At 41.6% G+C, this 19,589-nt stretch overlaps 2 protein-coding genes across 28 annotated transcripts in view; one reads left to right on the forward strand and one right to left on the reverse strand.

Annotated features, from left to right (window-relative positions):
* LOC310903034 (uncharacterized protein) overlaps positions 1 to 2,769 on the reverse strand; it is a gene marked incomplete at its 5' end in the record, with an annotated part of 45,538 nt that extends 42,769 nt beyond the window's left edge. For 17 of the 27 annotated variants that reach the window (XM_083845581.1, XM_083845584.1, XM_083845573.1 and 14 more), the window contains 3 exons: positions 166 to 302; positions 624 to 732; positions 1,063 to 2,769. In XM_083845581.1, the coding sequence (XP_083701707.1) occupies positions 1,753 to 2,769 (1,017 nt within the window). In that variant the 3' untranslated portion in view covers positions 166 to 302; positions 624 to 732; positions 1,063 to 1,752. The other 10 variants (XM_083845582.1, XM_083845580.1, XM_083845579.1 and 7 more) reach the window with 5 other exon arrangements.
* A 286-nt stretch (positions 2,770 to 3,055) lies between these two features.
* Positions 3,056 to 19,589, forward strand: part of ARID2 (AT-rich interaction domain 2) — a 104,597-nt gene continuing 88,063 nt past the window's right edge. The window contains exons 1-3 of the mRNA XM_083845500.1: positions 3,056 to 3,188; positions 3,349 to 3,442; positions 4,575 to 4,672. Of these exons, the coding sequence (XP_083701626.1) occupies positions 3,097 to 3,188; positions 3,349 to 3,442; positions 4,575 to 4,672 (284 nt within the window). The 5' untranslated portion in view covers positions 3,056 to 3,096. The remainder of the gene's footprint in view (positions 3,189 to 3,348; positions 3,443 to 4,574; positions 4,673 to 19,589) is intronic.

Genomic DNA, 19,589 nt, shown 5'->3' on the forward strand with positions numbered 1-19,589 from the left:
CTTTTCCCTTCCCTTCCCTTCTCTACCCCTCCCTTCCCCTCCCCTCCCCCGCGCCGCAGCTCCGGCGGCTCGGCGCTGGGCTGAGGCAGCCGCTGACTCGCTGGCTGCTCGCGTCCCCCCTCACCTCCCTCTCCTCCCTCCCTCCCTGCCTGCCCCCCCGCGCACACTTTGTAGAAAAGTCTCCTCTCGGCGGCGGGAGGGCGGTGAAATCCTCCGCTCTCCTCCCTCCGCGCCGTAACGCGAACGAAGCCGCCGCCTTCTGTTCCTCAGCCTTGGCCAAGTCGGCGTTTTGTTGACAGGCTCTGCCGGGCACAAAATGGGGCTGCTGCCGCTTCCATGGGCGCCGCCATTTTGTGAGGAGCCGCCGCCGCGCTGCCTGCAGCCGGAGCCGCAGCCTCAGCCTCAGCCGGCGGCGGCCCCGGGCGCGGCGGAGCGGCGGCGGCCGGGGTCTGTGTAATGGTTGAATAAAGTGACCCCCTCCAGGGAATCCCCAGCTGACGGTTACGTAAGGGACCGTGCGCAATTGCCGAGCATGGAAACCCACCTCGCCCTGCTACGCAACTCGCCTGTCCTCCCCTCTCTGCCACCCACTCCCCTCGCGCGGGGCGAGGAGAGCCACTCACCTCTGCCGCCCGCCCCTCGCCGAGGGGAGACCCCCCGCTCGGGAGGAATTCGGAGGCGAGATTAAAAACCACCGCCCTCTCCCGCGAAGGAAGGTTTAGCTGCGTGTGCCTGAAAGAGCGATTTGGACCCCTCAATCGCTTGTTTGTTTTAAGCCTCTCCCGTTCACATTATCCTGGCTTTGGGAGCCTATTGCTGAAATAGCAGAAACTCAGTGTCACAGGCAGGAGCCTGCTGCAGGTCTCGTTTAAGTCCGGGGGACAGGGGGGGCACCCAAGGCTACAGTGAATAGACACTGCACGTCTTACATTGAAATTGACGCACCACCAGCCCATCCACACAGAGAGGACAATTTTCAATATTTACTGATTTGAAACCGAGGGATTTCTTTTCTACCCCCCCTGCCCCCCCCCATAAGTGTGACCCAAGGACAAATCTTACCAACCATCTTGCTCTATTTCTGTCTTTTTATATTCAAGCTGAACCAGCATTCAAGTCAAAAAGAAAAACAAAAAATCCTCAAAAAAATGTTTTATTTCCTGAAGTTAGTTAGTCCATGGAATAGAAAGGAATTATAGTTCTCCCTTAAGTGCTCACTTGGGGCCATAATGTGCCATTGATTTCAAAACAGAGCTCTTTACTGACTTTAATGAGGAGTTCTGCTTAAAGAAAACTAAAGGCCCAATCTGGCCTTGAATTTCAGTGTACTGCTTGTGAGGGACCAACATTCCTTCAGCACCCCTTAAACTGGGACAAGCGCTCACCTGAAGCTCTGTTTACTTGTAGGGAAGGACAAACGCCCGCCTGGACCCTCACCGCTTTACCTGGGGAGCAGATTTTAGACAGAAGGCACCGCTGGCTGCGCAGGCCCCTTCTCGCTCCCACCTGCTCCGCAGGTGTGACCGCAGTGCAGGTACTCTCCTGGGCTCCCAGGCGCTGGATACACGTGATGAGGAAAATATTTACAAATACTGCACACGCCATATGCAAAGGGGAGAGCGGGCTGCCGCTTTTGGCTACCGCCAGTCCAGGGTGAGGGCCTCGGCCTTTCTCCTTCAACAATTTTACGCTGTATGTCCTGTTTAGTGATATACAGAAACATATATGTGGCTTAGATCGAGTAGAGCAATCCTAAAGCTCTTTGCTTACAGGGCAGAGTGTCTCTGAGAGAGAAAAAAAAAAATATTTATGGAGCGAGGCAGAGTTCAGGCCCCTGCTGGCAAACCTCCCCGGGGCACCCCTGCTGGGGAAGGCGCCCCGTGCTCCTCGTTGGGGAAGTTTCGAGCCCCTCACGGCCCGAAACGAGGGGCTCCCGCCGCCCTTGCCGCACAGCGCCTCCCCGCCCCCACCCCGCGCTATCCGGGGAGATTTCCTGTCCTTGGAAACACCTCGGGCTGGGGGACTCCAAAGTTTTTCAAAAGTCAAAATCCGCCAGTGCCCCCTTCCGTTGTTGTTTTCTCTCCCCTTGAACTCGAGGCGCTCGGCGTTAGCCCGATTAAAGAAAAAAAAAAAAAAAAAAAAAAAAACGGCCCCGCTCTGCGAGCCCACCTCTGCTGCCCTCCCCCCGGAGCAGCGAGCGGGGAGAGGCCGCCGTGGCGAGCCCGGCGCGGAGGGCGCATTTCCCCGGCCCCCAGCCCTGGAACAACCGGTAGTAGCCGTTTTTTTCCTCCCCTCTTCTCCCTCTCCCTCGCCTCTTTCCGCCCGGCTTTGTGTGAAGTTTGCGGCACATTGCAGATGAGCCCTTAGCGGCGAGAGGAGCCTATTGTTCCCCGCCAGGAACTGCTTGCTGGGGCTGCGCTGGCTTTTGCCTTCGGAGCTGCCTCGTGCAGTACCGGGACCGGCCTCCGGGGCCCGCTGTGTTGCGCTCTCGTCCAGGCAGAAGCACGGCGGCCTCAGATCTTTTTGTCTGAGAGAGAAGAGAAGTGAATCCTGCTGCCGCCGCCACCGCCGCCGCCGCCGCCGCCGTAGCTGTACAGTGTGTGTGTGTGAGAGAGCGAGCGAGGGAGCGAGCGAGGGAGAGGGAGATCGCATGGAGCCGCGGCTGTAACACACACACACTGTCAATACCTCACTCCGGCTCCCCCCCCACCCCACCACAACAGTAACCCAATTCATTGTGTGATCCAGCAGCACCATGTTGAGTCTCATGTGCAGGCTGGATCGGTTGGGTTTGTGGTGCTGAGAGAGGCAGCAGCAGCGGGAGGAGGAATTACTGAGAGGTGCCCCTCTCCCTCCCTGTCTCTTTGCCTGTGTGTTGTGTGGAGACAGGACTCGCAATTACCACACTCTCTGGGCTCCCTTATTCCTTTTAAACTTTTTTTTAAACAAGCCCCTCTCCATGGCTGATCCCCGGCCGAGCACGGGCACCTGGGTCTCTTAAAGACAAGGAGGAGCCGGGGATTGTTGTTGTTGTTGTCGGCCGTTTTTTTTTTTAAATTGGATTTTTTTTTTAAGAGGACCTTTTTTATTACAAAAATGGCAAATTCGACGGGTAAAAACCACGCAGACCAGCGGAGAAAGGGACTCGCTTTCCTGGACGAGCTGCGGCAGTTTCACCACAGCAGAGGGTGAGGAAAATGGGGAGATGGAACGGGAGGGGGGGAGGCTTTTAAACCGACCAGATCCAACTTCCAGCCCCTTCCCTGAAGGACACGGCAGCCCCAGCGAGGGGAGAAAAGGGGGCAGAGCTGACAAGTTGTGGTGTTTTGTGTGTATCTCCTTTGGCAGGTCTCCTTTTAAGAAGATCCCTGTGGTGGGTGGGAAGGAGCTGGATCTTCACGCTCTCTACACCAGAGTCACCACTTTAGGCGGATTTGGGAAGGTGAGTGGAAGTTTTAATTTGGCTTTCCCTCCCGCTAACCTCTTCCCAAAAGTCTCCTCTGACCCCCGGGGGCGGCGGGGGGAGCCGGGGTGGCCGGGAACCGTCCTATTTAAAGCCGGTTAGAGAAGGTGGGGGGTGGAAGAAGGAAGCAAGCAGGCAGGCAGGTTGGTGCCTTGGCCTTGTCGGCGGAGCGATGGAGGGGGATCCGGGGGTACGGCGGACCCCCTGGCCGGCCCCCCCCCCGCCCCCGGCCGGGCCCCGGCCCCCTGCCCCCCGTCGCCGGGGGAAGGCGAGGGGGGAGCGGGGCGTTTGGGGCCGTGAGGGGCAGTTTGTTTCGCTTGTGGTCGCAGCTTGTGTGTGCGCCTCTGAGAGGGAGAGACAGAGAGAGGAGAGAGTCTGAGCGCAGTTTTAGTGCAACTCAAAATTAGCGGGCATGTTTAACATCGATAATCGGCACGGAGCATGGGCTAGGGAACGATCCTCGCGGCCGGGGGGGGGCCAGGCGCTGCCCTCCGAGCCCTTCCCGGGGAAAAATAACAAAAGGGGCACCCAAGACGGTGTGTAATCAAATAGCCATCTTTAGGCTTCAAGGCTAGGGACAGAAATGTAGGCCTCAAAAGAAAGGCCTCTCTGTGGCTGGGGAGCTGTCGTGGGGGGACCCATCGGGAGGGCTCCCCCGCTCCCCCGCACCCCGCAGCCCAGGGGGCGCCCCCTCCCAGACTTGCCTGCATTATTTTAAACTTCTTTGGGTTTTTAACGGACCGCGGTAGGATTTAAAAGGGGGCGACAGAGGGACTCCCGATTGGTTATTGTCCAGGCAGTAAAAACAAAAACAAACAAACCCCAAAACAATGCGGGCCCTCCCGGCCGTGCCCCCCGAAATAAAACAAAATAAAATAATCGGGGAAAATGTCGGCGAGGAGCGGGATTGTTCCCGAAGGGGAAATATTAGCGGCTGTCAGTAACAAATACAGTCCCAAATCCCATATACATTCCTATTTTTTTTTCTTCTATATATATTTATCTATTTACTTCGTGGCAGCTCGTGGGGTTTTTTTTTTGCGATGTTCGCTGTCGACGGCAGTGTTTGTGTGTACGTTGTGTATCTCGGCCCGTGTGTTGTTTTTGACAGGTATCTGAGAAGAATCAGTGGGGAGAAATTGTAGAGGAGTTTAACTTTCCCAGAAGTTGTTCTAACGCTGCCTTCGCTTTAAAACAGTATTACTTGCGGTGAGTGCTATCAAGCTGTTGCAGTAGTATTTTTGAGTGTGGGATTATATTTGGTTGTCGGTGTGTGCAATAATAAAAATACCCCTACTCTTAAAAAAAATGCTACAAAATAAACCAGAAAGGACTTCTAATTCCTTATTTGTCTGCTGCAGTGATCACTTAAAGGTAATTATGGTCTGCAGTTATTTTATTTGTATTTTACAGATGCAAGCCTTAAACTTTCAGGGGATCCTAAGTATATAAACAATCCATGTCAGAGCCATTTTAATTGATTATTTTAGAACGGTGGTACTAAAGGACAGTTACTAAGAGATCCTGTTATTGTAGTTACAGAAACTTAGTTAAATTTTTGAACCACTGAAATGTGTTCCTATATGTAAACTTGTTTACTGTTCAGTGGGGTCAGACATTGAAGGAAAATGCATCTGTAGGAAGATATCCAAAGCAGTCTAAATTATACTGTTATCAATTACCAGCAGCATACATTATGTTTTATTTTAGAGTACAAAGATAAATATTTTTTTCCTGTTACTTGAAAAATAGTAGATTTTTGCAGTTTTTAAAAATAAGTTTATATTCCTTGAAGTCATGCAGATTATTTTTTTAAGATGCAGTTTTTTTTTTTTAATGTAGCATGGAGTTTACATTGAATATTTTAAATTACTGTATGTGGTACTGTCCTGTTATTAAATGATTTTTAAAAAGAAATTAATTTTGATTAACTTAGTGGTTATTTTTTTGTGAAAGATTTTACAGTTATTGCATGTATAGCATTTCTAGATGCTATATAGACATGATTATATTTAATTTAGAATCAAGTTTAATGTACATTGGTTAAGGAATGTAATTTTATGTTTCTGAACTATATAGATGGTATTTTTTCATTGTAGTTAATGCTAAGATAGATGTGCAATGTGTACAAAAGATGTATGGGCTTTTGGACTTCTGTTTTGGTGATCTGAGTACACACAAGCTTTATCTGTCTCTAGTTTGGCCTTCTGAATTAGGAAATGCAGTAATTGTACAGGTGCACTTTCTATTGGTTGTCCTAGATTGACTTCCAGCTTGAAGCTGTAGAGTTCAGAGCACAGTAGAGCAGTTATTGAGTTACAATGATGTCTGGAAAACCTTAGTCAGAGATCTGTAGTTACTGAATTTTTCTTTTTTTGGTGATGACATATGATTGCTTTAAGATCCAGACTAAGGAAAGAAATTGCCATGGTTAATAGCTTTAGCAAAGTTTATGATTGCTGGTAGGCCTAGGAATGAAGTGGGAAGCTCCCTTCAGGATGTCCCTTTCTGTTTATTTTCTCTCTCTTAATACATAGTATTCTGGTAGTGTTGCTAAACATTTGTTGGATCATAGAAAATAGTTTTTGCTTTTTGACTTCTTCTGGTGGACCGTGTAGTTTATTACCTGACTAGATTTCACATTTATTTTGCAAAATGATTTTTTTTTTATTATTTTCTGTATTTTAGAAGTGCTTGAAAGCCTAACTTATTGCACTGTGACGTAAGGTGGTGTGTCAATTGTATTTTGGAAGCATTTATATGCTATGACAGTTAAGGAAATTAATGTTAATTTAGCCTTCTAATGACTATTAATTTTTAATAAGATACTACTTTATAATTAAGAATCAAACATCCAAAAATGTTATTTTTATTTTTACCATGCTGATATTGACGTTATTTTATATACAGTTGCTGAAAATGTGTCTGAATGATTAGATACAAATAATTGAAAGTGGTTTTTTTTGTTATTTATTTGGAATTTAGGAAAAAAAAGTTGATAAACAGTTAAGATGAAGAATCTTTGAAAATGTTTGATTTATCATAATCTCTATCATTTACGTAGGCCATTCTGAAATAAACTGTCAAGGTGGTTGTTTGGGGGGTGGTTTGTTTTTGTTTTTTGAATTACTGCTTTACTCGCTGTTGCTTCTAACATAATCTAAGTTTGAAGTGAAGTGTTTTCCAGCTGAGTTCACCACCCTACCTGTGCAGTAATATGACTATGTATACACATATATCTCCTCTAGTTTCATGGTCGTTTAGCCTTAACGTTGAAGGGTTTGGGGGGAATTTGGTTATAGGGAAAGAAAAGTACTCTCATGCTAAATTTGTAAAAACTGTTTTATGTTATCAGTGTTGAAGAACATAACCTGAGGTTTCTTATAAGGCTAGGCTTTCATGAGCTGCTCAGCAGTTCCCCTTGGAAAAAAATGTTCCTTTTTAGTCTCAAGTATGACTGGAGTCTTGGCCCCACTATTGTAATGACTTTGCAAACAAAGCCAAGCAAATTGAGGCCTGTTAACTTTAATATACATTTTTATCAAATTGTGTGTTGTGCCCTATAAAGTGACGCAGTGATCTGCCTGGCAGATAGGATCCTCATGAATTCAGAGGGATTTGGTGGTGTGTACCTACATGAATACATTTGCGGATTTGGATCTGTGATAGTCTGTGATGAAAGTTGCTTCTTTCTATGAAACATCTGGCATACCATGTTGGCTGAGATAAGATCTCAAGCTACAGGAACCCCTTGCTCGTTTTGCTGTGTTATCTCTAATAATGCTGTCATTTTGACTTAAAATTACTGTTTAAATAATTTAGAAAGTTGAATTTATTTTGTGTCGCGTTAGTAGTCCTGTTGGCTTAATTATACCAAACGTTTTGCAAAACAATCATCAGATTAACTTTTTTTCTAGGCAGTTGTGAGGTGTGTCTTCTGTTTCGTTTAAATAACTTTTTCATTTTGACTTGTGGATTTTTGTTGGATGTCTTTGGGAATGTTAGCTCATTAAAGATGTGAATTGTTTAAACATATGATGTAATTTTGATAGGTTATGATAGACCATCCCATCTACCCCTTTTCCCTTGCACGGCTCCCCCTTCGCTCTCACTGGAAAAAGTTATTTGTAATAGGGAAAGTCTGAACCATTCAAACTTTGTGCCTGCATTGCTTTGAGCTGTTTGACAGGTGAAGTAATTTATGCACTGTGGTTCTTAGTGAGCAGTCAAAAGCCACAGTGCCGATAACCATTGATAGACTGTACTTGTTAATGTAGTTCTGTAAGGCTCTACAGCATCACAGAGTGTAATTCCCTTGGATGTAGTGCAAATTAGATGTTTCATCTCAATTGAGGTGAATTAGTAAAGCATTTTCTAAATGCATCTCTAAAGATTATTTTATAATGTTAATGAAAATATTTTAATATGGAGTAATAAATGTAAATATTGGTAATGTGGGCACACTTTTACATTTTTGTTAGTTGGTAAACATGCAGTAGGTGAAAATAAAGTTAACATGAAATACAACTTGTTTTTTATGTTAATGATTGATTAGGTTACAGTCCTACAAAGAATTGGGCTGATGTGACCTCGCGTGTTAGTATAAGGTTCTGTTGCTTTTCATGTGAGCGTAAGTGATACATTTATTTCTGTTGTGGGTCTTCATCTATTCTTTGGAAGCGAGACCTTGTGCAAATGAAGTATGAATAGCTGAATTAAAAAACAGTTTGCTTTTAAAAAGTATTTGTCTGCTGTAAGAGAAATTATGGGAAAAGGCTAAGTGCCAGGTAAAGTAAGTTTGGGTCTCAGTTCTGCAAAGCATTTGGTCAAGGTGGCAGAATGAGTTAATACTAGTTAAACGTGAATAAGAATTTGCTGTTGTAAATAGTGGGGAGGTAAGGGGAAGTCAAGCAGAGAGAAAATAGGTCAGTTTATAAATGGAAAGGGGCATAAAGTTACTGTAAAGACAAGCCATTATGCTGAACTTCCTGAAATTGCATACATGGTAGGATAAAAAAGTGTGAGCAGTTAAAAATCAGGACTGTGTGAAATTGTTATTGACAACAAACAGAGGGGACATTCGAAAGATACAAAGACATTTAAGTAATTTGATATTCAAGATGGCACTAAGAAATTGAATAGTAGTACTGATTTAGTTCTTAAAAAACAAAACAAAAACAAAAAAAGAGTATGACCTGAAAAACTAGATAAATTTATGGGATTCTAATTGCTGGTGCTCGTAAAATAATGGCAGAAATATTAGGAAAACAGCAATAAAAAGTCTGGAATTTTCCAAGCAAAATTACTTTAAAAGAGGCTTTTATTTTTTTCATTATATTTGCTCAGTGTTTAAAATTGGGATCTGATACTGCAACAACATCTGCACATAGATCAGTGAGTATGGTTGAGTACAGGACTGGTTTGAGGCCCTAGTGGATGAAGAGAAAGTTGTAGCTGTAATAATATTTTACATATTTTCCTAAAATACAAATACACCTCTAAATCTCTCATTAACAAATTATTTATGTATATGGAGTGTCATCTGAGTGAAAAATGGAGTGAACGACCATAAACAAAAATAGAACAAAGTATGGAGAATATGTTCGGTGAGTCACAGCAGTTTTAGGTGCTAAAAGAGTAGCATGAGTGCTCACATATGCATGCAGTGATACAAGTTTAGCCATTTTAGGCATATTTAGTGTCTGTATCAGTGAACTTGATGTGAAAGTGAGCAGTACACTAGTGACATTAGCAGATGATAAAGTGGGAAGAGTTCAGCATAAGTCAGGGCAGAAAAAAAACAAACAGTTATCTAAAGAAATTAGACACGTTGTTGGAAAATACAAATGAGATTTAGTTAGCCAAATGCAAGCTAATACATTTGAGGGACAGTAATCCAAAACAGGTATTCACTGCGTGGGAATAACCTGGAAAGCAGTACTGCTGAAAAAGGGATAGGAGTGATACCACGGGCCTGATAATCCTGTCAGTTGTGTGCACCCAGCTCTCTTTCATATGAAAAGGGGTTGTGCATGCTTCTGACAGGAAGAACAGGCCCCAATTTGCAATATGATACATAGACTTTGTAAAAGAAAACAAAATCAAAACAAACAAACAAAAAAATCACAAAAAAAAAAGAAAAGAAAAAAAGAATGAGTTTAGGGTGCACCCGCTGAGGCACTGAAAAAGTGGGAGATTGGGTTTTGTATGAGACTGTGTGACTGTATTTTAAGGACTGTTTTACTCCCAGTACCTTTGCAACAGGTGTGGCAACTTGGCAGAAGCTTAGAGAAGAGCAAGAAAATATTTAGAAGGCTGAAAGGACTAACTGATTAAAAAAATAATAATAGTTGAGAAATAAATACGTTTTGCATGGCTAAATGAATATTTTGGGTGAAAAGGGGACATGGTATCTTACCAGGATTTTGAAAGGCCTACATACTTAAAAGAGAGATAATTTTAACAAAGATAAGGAGCTATGTTAATGTGTAAGCTGAGATGAAACTGACGGAGAAAATTCAGAGCAGACAGCAGCACAAAACCCCTCAGATATACCTGTTCAGCTTCTGACTGGTATGACAAGCAGAGCTGGGGGGAAACCCACACCATGCGTCATTCAGAACTAGCCTGGTCAGGGCGCTAATACCTGTGTTGGAGGTAACGAGCCAGGACTGGCAGAGAAGTGGACCCGATGACCCTACAGGTTCTGTCCATCCTTGAAAAACACTACAGTGAAGGCTTTCATCTTACACAGTTATAGACTTTTATTGCAGCTCTGCAGACTTCACCTGAAAAATCTGTCGCACTTAATTTTGTCACAAATCCTGCAGTCGTTGGCAGGACAGAAAACAAATACGTGGATGGCATTTTTGTGATTTGTTCGTTAAATTATTCCCCCCCCCGATAAGAATTGTAGTGCATGTTTCAGTCAGGCATCGGAGGCCTTGCCTTTAAGTTTTAAGCGAATATTTCACATAGTTGGAGGGGGAATTTTGTTTTAGTTGTACTGTAATAATGCAATCAACATATTTACCGTCAGGAGTAGTTACTGTTCATGCTCTAAAGCTTTATTTAGGGGAATTAGATATGTTGGTTGTTAAAATCTCAGAAGGTCTCTCCCTAGGAGTTATTTATGTGGACGGATATTTTGTTGGAGTTGCTGCGAATCTGCTCAAAGGAGAGAAGAATTTTTGTAACACAAAATCTGCAACAGGCCTCTTCTCAAGAGGGCAAGCAGCAGGGGAAAGGAAACAAAGTTACCTTAAAATCCCTCTTAGAGTGATGTGGTGATACTAGTCACTATGCAGATGAGTTTGACCTCTATCAAAGTTTGTGAGCTTTTCCTGCAGAGAGTGAACTCTGGCTGAAAAAATGGAGTGAAAAATTAGTGAGATGAATGTTAACGTACTTTCTCTTCCTGAGTATTTTCCTGCAAGCTTTTTGTTAGAAATGGTGACCTAAATCACTGCTGCTGAGGTGAAATATATTGGTTTATTGGGAGAGGGGGGAGTGTTGTTCCTCAGCTTTAATGCAGAATACTGATTGCTTAACTTGAAAGCTTATCTAGACAGATGTCAGAACTAATAACCTGCAAAAAGCAAGTTTCTGGAAACACCGTAATAACTCTTGGTGACTTCTGAATCTTCTAATAGCCGGTGGAAAGTTTATATATTAAAACCATTTTCTGATCTTCAGTTGAAACAATATAAAAATTAATTTATGCTTTTAAATTATTAATAGCTGTGGTAATGTCTCTAGGTTTGAATAAACGGTAAGCATATTGCAGCAAGATCAAGATGCTCAAGGATGGAAGGATAGCGCTTCTTTCCTTAGTAAAGTGGAGTAAGCCTGGGCTAGGAAAAGGAGTTTCAGCCTTCTTCTTTCTTTTACTGCTAATAGGCTTTAATTAACTTCTTTATTTGCAGTTAAACCTTGATAGATAAAGCTTTCATACTCTTTCCCATCCTAGCCCCTTCCCTGCTTTCCCCAGTAGTGGTAGAGGTATGGTTTGTGCTAGGGGAACACACAGGTTCAGACCACTACTTTAAGAGCACGTGTCAAATGAGAATGAGATCCAAACATAGTAATACCTTGTTGTTGTTGTTGTTTAATACTAGATGCCAGTTCTGCTAGCCAAATTTCTTCTTCCTGAGCCTTACTCAAGCAGCCCATAAAAGGGGGCTACTGATACTTGCCATCTTTTAGAATTCTTCCCCAATCGCCAGCTGAGGAGGCGCTGCTGGAAAAATAAGGCAGGCTGGGGTTGTGTTCTGTGAACTGGAAGAGTGAAAACTGAGTTTGCAACAGATTATGAGAAGGGATTTTTGTGGTTTGTTTTAAAATGCTTGTTTAGAGTGTCAAAGTGGTGCCTTTCAGCTTAACTGGGACTACTTGGAGTAACTCTAGTACCGGTCCACATTGTTACAAGATACATAGTCCGTAAAGGGAATTGGGTGTAGGCCAGAGATCCCATCACTCGATCTTCTTTCTGCTTATCAGTCCGATACATATTTATTCTGTGGCCTTAGTTAAATCATTTGCCATCTTTTTATTCATATTTATAAAGTGAGTATATTGATGTTTGTTTACCTATCTCACAGAGAAGTGTGAGACTGTAAGCTCTTTAATGCAGGGATTGCGTCTCTTCATGCTTCTATGTCATATCTTAAATATTTGAAAATGAATATAAATTAGGAATATATGAGGAAAATAAAACTATTCATAAGCTTGTTTGCCCTCTGCAGTACTAAGAAGCAGAAAATATAGCATAGATGAGAGGAAGAACAATCTTTATTCCTTAGGGAATAGATAAACTTGGGATACCTAAGCAGAGAAATATTGGAATGGTAGAAAGAAAGAAGCTTATCTTAAGGAAGGATAATAAAACAGCAAGATGGTACCCAGAATAGTGAGCTTAGGCTTTGCCTGAGGTACTAGATTAGTGAGCTAGGTATCAGATCTAAAATACAGTCTCCTTGGAGCAATGAGTTCAAGTCTAAGCAGACCTGAATTAGGTTTTCGGCAACAAGGTAGCGACACCGAGTTCTCTACTTTTTGTTTTCTATCTTTAAACTGAGTGTGCGAACATTTCTTTTAACTCTAGATAAATTGTAGCAAGCCAGCTATGCTGCAAGAAGGATTGCTTACTGTCATAACAGAGTGGAGTTCTGCTGAATGACGCAGTAGAGCATGTTTCTCTGCAACAGTGAACTGTGTTCGTATTATTTTCCTATTTTATTGGTGTGGGAGGAGCAACGGCTCTGATTAGTATTCCTTCAGAATAATTTACAGGGTTAGTTGTCAGTTCATAGCTTCCTCAACTGCAGAAAAATCCTGTGTAGTAACACGGTCACTGTGATTCAGAGAGACCTTTCCTATCACAGTGTTTGTTAAAGAGTTTTCCTATGTTTGCTCGCTGAAGTTTAGGTGGGTCAAACTTATGGCTACCTGTGTTTCTCGACTGTTACGTACCGTGACGTCTGCCAGTTGGCCTCTGCCTCCCGGTCCAAAGGTTGCTGTGCTTCCATGATAATCCATGTGTAGAGATTCTCAGCTCTGTAAATCACTAAATCATATGACTAGCTTTAAGTAGCTCTGTTAAAGTTCTTCTGAGAAGTGTTTTGTAGTAGTGTTACAATATTGTGTGTTATTGGGACATAATGTGTCGGGGTAGCTGTTCTTCAGGGATACATCCCAGGGACTTAATTTAGTAAAATGATAATAGTTTAATTGGGGGGTAAATATGGCATGATCTTAGCATGCTAACAATAATTACAGTGTAGGATAGGTGTAGTACAACTGTGTGATATATATATATATATATACACACATATATTTTAAACGTGTTTGTATTAAAAGAAAACTTGTGGAAGTAAACTTAGAAGCATTGCTTCCCCTACACAATTATTTTTCTCAGAAGTCTCTGGGTGTTGGTGACCCTGAGTAAATGCTGTAGAACCCAGCCAGGTAAACAGTTCCAGGCTACAGAGTTCACATATATCCTCTGTAATTTGGGGGAAGATAGTAGAGCTTTGAAACACTGGAGATTGCAGAACAGTTTCTCAAATACTTTTCTCTTCCTGATACCATCAATGGAAACCTGGGAAAATTTACATTTGAAACGAACAGTCATTGTTCATATAATGCTACAGTTGCACAGTAAATACCTGAAAAGATCAGGATTGACCTCATTTAAGTATGAATATGCAACCATATCTTTTGTCTCTAGAGTATATCCTTTATAATAGAGCCTTACACTCTCTGTAGTAAATGGTAATAAATCCTACGTCAGTATTAATCTGTTGTGTCACTGGGAGATTTACTTATTTTTTTCATATACATACATACAATTCGGACTCATTGCTTAGATGTTAATTGATTTTACACAATAGTAGTTATTTCTGAGGAGTTTTTGGGTGTGCTTTCTGGGCAACCATTCCCCACTGTCTCAGCTTCCACAGTATTACCCACATGGGCCAATTCAGAAATTATTTTGCTTTGCTTGTGGTCTGAGGGGGAATCACCTGTGATGCTGTTTACTCTGGCTGCTAGTCTCTCCTTCCCTGCTAATCACCGTCTTCTCAATCTTTCACTGCAAGCTGGAATTCATCTTCTGGTGCTTGACCCCTTGGTGTCTGTACCCATTGACTGCACATGGAATATTTACTGTAATCAAATGAGTTCCTAATTGTAAAGAAAACTGAAGGAAAGAAAAGGTGTATGCAGGTAAAAGGGCAAGAGGACAAAGCACTAAATGTCAGGTGCCTAGCAACCGTAAAATACTGAATTTTACAGCAAAACGATAATAGATTCCATGGTACTTGGAAAAAAAATTCTGCAGCTGTGGACATGCAGAATTCACAGGATCTAGACCAATATCTGAAAGGTATTTCACACATCTCAAAAATGTGCTTTCAGGTACTCTGCAGACCCAGTCAGGCATTGCAGCATTGGTGTGCATTTTGTTTGTTCTTCCAAGGTCATTTTTGTAATCGTCAGGTATAGAAATACAATTTTTATCTTAGTAAAAGTTTTGTTTCTGAACAGAATTATGTGCAAAGGCTGACCACTGTAGTAAATTATTACTGTGTTTAATTAGATATAAAGAATATACAGGGCCCTAACTACCACACAGGTTGGGATACCTTTAGTGTTTTTCTTCAAATGCTTCAAAGTACTTTTTCCTTCAAACTTAGCTAAACTGGTTATCCTGTTGAACACCATGTGATTCTCTGAGTATAACATGAAGTAATTTGTTAGAAAGTTATGTTAATCAATGCATATAGAACTGGAGTGAAAGTGTAAAAGATTAGAAAATCAAAGTACAATACTCAGTGACAAGGACCATCGCATTCAGTAATGTTTCATTAGTATGTCTTATAGACAACATGCTGTTATGACTGAAATAAAATTTAATTTCTAAAAATGTGGTTTTTGTCATAGATACATACAAGATTTTATTCTTTTCTAAGATTTTTACATAACATGTACACAAATCCTATTTTTCTGTAGTAGCTTGCATTCTCCTAGTAAGTTTAATTGTATTTTAAACAAAGTTAGCTCGGCTGTTGAAGAAAGTGCTTCTGAAGTAAGATCAAAGAGAAAGGTGACTTTAAAATAGTCTACTGTTCTGCACGTAACCGTACACAAACACCTAGCTTCCCCAAATGCACTGCTGTATTTCTGTATGGATATCTCTGTGTGATGCAGTTTAAAGTGGTGATTCTCTGTATATTTATGTGCCCAGTAGGAAGCCAAAATATTCTGTTAGCTTTATGGTGATTTGGGGCTTATATAGGTCTGCCATAAGAGCTACGCTGGGGACCTTTGCCCACGTGGAATTCTCTTTAGACCTGCTTAGGGAGAATCTCATCCCTGTTCAGAGCTGGGCTGGTACCGGTGCATTCTGTGTCAGTCCTGCACCTGTGCTTTTAAAGGTATCTGTGTAAGATCTGGACCATGTATATTAGCACGAAGCGTGCGTGTTTTAGCAAGGAAAGAGCCTGAAAAAGAGAAGTCAATAAAGATACTCAAAACCTACGATACCGCAGGGTGTTCGTTTCTTTAGTTGTCCTCAGGAGGCCTTTGCATACAAGCAGAAGTTGCAAACTCAAGGTGTGTGTATGTACACGTATATTTTTTTCAGAGTTTATGAAAACAAAAGGATTTGTTTTTTATATGATTAAATGAATTTAAGCATTTTGGGGTTTTGGCCTGCTTGGTGATCTAGCCAAGTCTGGAAAACAAACAGCTGTTGATACCTGTTGACACCTGGTAGGGATCCAGCTGATGGAAAGAAATAGAACAAATGCTTTTAGCTTTTAAAATCAACTTAAAACTCATTTTATATATTCAGTATGGAGATGTATATCCAAACTTTGATTCAATTATTTGTGCAGAAGTACCTGTTACCATTATTTATTGTTTCGAGAAAAGTATCAAAGAATTTACTCATATTTTATTATAATTTTACTGGTATAGTGTGATGCGTAGTGTTGCTGACTTACAGCACTGGCAACGTCAGAATAAATATGATTAAAACCTTCTTTACATTGTGGAAATAATGATGGGAAGTTATAGTGAAGTAGGTACAACATAAATATGATTGTTGACATGCCATATAACATACAGCACCGGCACAAACGTGCAGGATTGTTGATCAGATTGCCTTACCAGATGAAATTTTAAAGCGTGCGTTGGACAGAATTCAGCTGGAGAAGGCCACCAGGTAGAAGGGACTTTCAGGACCATACATTTTCTGTCAAAGCTTTTTTTGCTCAGGCCCCTTGCTATGGTTTGTAGATTGAAAGATTTTGGATATTTCTTGGCTGGCAGCTGCCCGTTGGGAAGATGCGCGTCTCCTAAGCAGGCAAACAGTCAGCCCCGCTGCGCAGTGTCAGGGCACTAAGGTGCACGGGGTGAGAAGGCAGGAACATGGGAATGTTGGTGGTGAGAGCACAGTTTGGAAAGGTCCGGGGGACAGACAGACTGCAGGAGGAAGAGGAGGAGTTATGTAATCAAAGGCTGATAAGTTACAGTCTTTAATGGCCAACCCCCTCGTTTAAGTTGGTCACTGGGTGTTAATTGGCTTGTGGCCCAGAGCTGGGTCACTACTTAGTGAAGGATGTCATTATCTGTAAAGCGCTGAGTGGTCTCTGGACTTGAGTTGCACCATCTGCCTTCTGCAGTGAGGTTCTGACGTACCGGTGTAAACCTCCTGGTGGTACTTCTGCATCTTTGCTTGCAGGGCCAGTGCTACGGGAACGTAATTTCTGTTCTGCTGGTTTATATTTTTCATTAACACAGAATTTACCATTTTCATTTTGGTTTTAAAAATCTGTCGTCATCATAGTTACTGCTACTTTTATCCTTGTATTAAAATATCATAAGGGCATAAAATTGCATATAATCAAATAAAGGATTTTATCTCTTCCTAAAAAGAGCTTTCAGGGAGAAAGGTCTTATCTTGGAAAATATTTCTTCATGGGCATCGCTATGCTGAAGAAAGCTAGAAGGATACAGTGGTGGAACTGTAAGGGGTTTTTCAAAAGCTGTTGTCACTTTCAGAAAACTAATAATATTTATGAGTACTTTGTTTTGTGTGTTAATTACATAAAAATGCATGAATTATATATGTGGCATATAAAACACCAGATGTCTGCTTAAGTTTGGGATAGGTTGCACTTGCACTATGTCTGCCCCACCTCTAATACTACATTATTTGTTAAGAACCAGTTTTCGACAAGAGGGGAAAAAAGTTAAATGAGCAAACATTCACAAATTCTAAGATAAGTTTTTATATCTATGAACATGAAGATTTAGAGACAAAGTTTGGATCTCAGGGGTGGAAGTAAGTGCAAAGTACTTTGACAGTTCATGATCAAATGTTATGAAACTATTGCTTGTCCTGGGCCTTAGGCGTGTATGATTTAGGAAGAGAACTGTTAAGCTCAGCTTATTTTAAGCAAAGTGTATAAAATGGCTGCTGTTTAAAACCATTCCAAGTAGTGGAATGCAAGTTGTTCTGGTCCGAACAGCGGGCAGAGGCAGGTGAACCAGTCAAAGATGTGGGCAAACTGTTTTTCATGCAACTCCAATTTCTGCTGTAGTATACAGATATTATTATACGCAGTTTTTGTTTCTGTGATTGGAATTATTGTCACTATTATTATTTGCTAAAAGATAATGTAAGTTTGTGTTTGGCAGTAGTGCTTATTGACGCTTTCTTTTGAGCTCTGTCACACTGATGTCTCCAGAGAATAAAAGTGACACATTATTTAAAAGGGGTGCGTATCTCCTTTCTCTGCCTCCTGCTCAACCTCACTGCATGGAGGAGGGTGGAAAAGGAGCATAGGTCCTCATTGTTTCTTGCGAATGTACATTAGAAATTATTGCTGTTATCTTACAGAGCAGCTTGTGCTATCCTTTTTCAAGCAGACAGTACTGATGTCTCGTGAGTGACTGCTGTGCTTCTGGCATTGCCCCCCAGTAGTGATACAAGCTCTGCTTTTTGGGTTTTGCTGGTTGTGAGGGGTTGTGCTGGTTTTTGTTGCTGTTTTGTTTTTTAATTGTAGAGATCTGCTTTCATGGAGACCCACATCAGGGTTCTGCTGAGTGCAACATTAGCTGCAGAGAGGCATGCCAACAGATCCGTGCTCAGAAATGTCTAGTTCTGTTGGTAGTTAGTTAACTTGTTTATTTTTAATAGATGGGATTAGTAAGTTATTCCTATTGCACTATAGTTGATTTTCTGAAGAGAGAGTTGTTCTGTTTGTTTTCCTTCTGAATTTGTGGAGGTTGTCACACATACCCAGGGAATTCTCATTATAGACAAAGAAGGAAGAAAACTCAGAAATTACAGAGAGAAAGACTGCGCATTTAGGCAAGTATTCATTCTCAATATCTTCCTCCCCGTTTTCAGTAAATTTAACTACTGTCGATCAAGTCTTGTCACTTAAGTAATTCTCAGGGCTTAACAGTTGTCTTGTGTTTTTGGAAGTTATTTACAGATGGAGATAAATATATATTTTTTTTAATTTGGCTAGTACATAAAATGGAGCAGCAGTTTAATGAGAATGATCAAATTAGTAAAAACTTCAGAAGGTCTCACAGTAGTGTGTACGTGGCTACCAAATGAGGAAGAGAACCTTAGTGAGTTTCAAAAAGAAGGTATGCGATGATGTCAAAGGTTGTTATTTTTGTGGTACTTTCAAGAAAGCTGAGTAGGGACATATTGCCAAGAGTGGTCAGAGGAAACGGGAGCTTTCCTAGTCAGGGGTCATCGTGCAGAATGTTTGTGTGTGCATAAGTTTTATATGCAAAAGGCCTAGGAGAGAATAGTATGCATCGATGATGTAGGAGGCAGTGACAGGCAGATTAATGACGTATGGAAAGTAAAATGGCAAAGAGTTCATCAAAGAACAGTGCCATAGGTTAAAAGTGTTGAGATGGGTAGATTTGTGGAGCAGTGTGCAGAAGAGACTGAATTATGTTTGAAAACGTTTCCCTTGACCAAGAGAAATTCTTGTGTAACCAAGACACTTAATCAAACACAATTATGAGTGTACCAGGAGGATATTTGATGAAAAGAGTACAAACAGCATGGTGTTAACATGAGAGATGTATGGCTGCTTATGAGCAACATAACATTGACAGTTAAGGTTGAAAATGGTGTATAAGAAAGCAAGCGTAAAGTGCTACATAGTTAAGAATTTCTGTGACATACCATCAATAAGGGAACAAGAAAATCCTTAGTACAAATTTGGACTTTTTGTCAGAGGGTGAATAGAGAGGCATTTGAAAACAAATACTGTTAAATTAGATTCTGCCAAGGCTCAGATCCTTGATAAGTTGGTATCTCTCGCAGTGAGAACTGAAATGCCTAAAAAGATGATGATAAATTCCAGGAGTCATCTAGTAAGCTATTTGTGGTATTATTTATGTAATGTTTTGTATCTATTTCCTCATAAACAAGTTGGGTTTATACCATTTAAAGGACTTTAAAAAGTCTGTCAAAGAATGTACCCATTACAGTTTCTGTTTTTTTTTTCTTTTTACTTTAAGTGTAACATACTGCTGTTACATACCTCGCTTAAATTTTTAGTGCTAATCAGTTCAGAGATCACTA

This window comes from Anser anser, assembly GCF_964211835.1.
Source record: "Anser anser genome assembly, chromosome: 1".
NCBI classification, from domain to species: Eukaryota; Metazoa; Chordata; class Aves; order Anseriformes; family Anatidae; genus Anser; species Anser anser.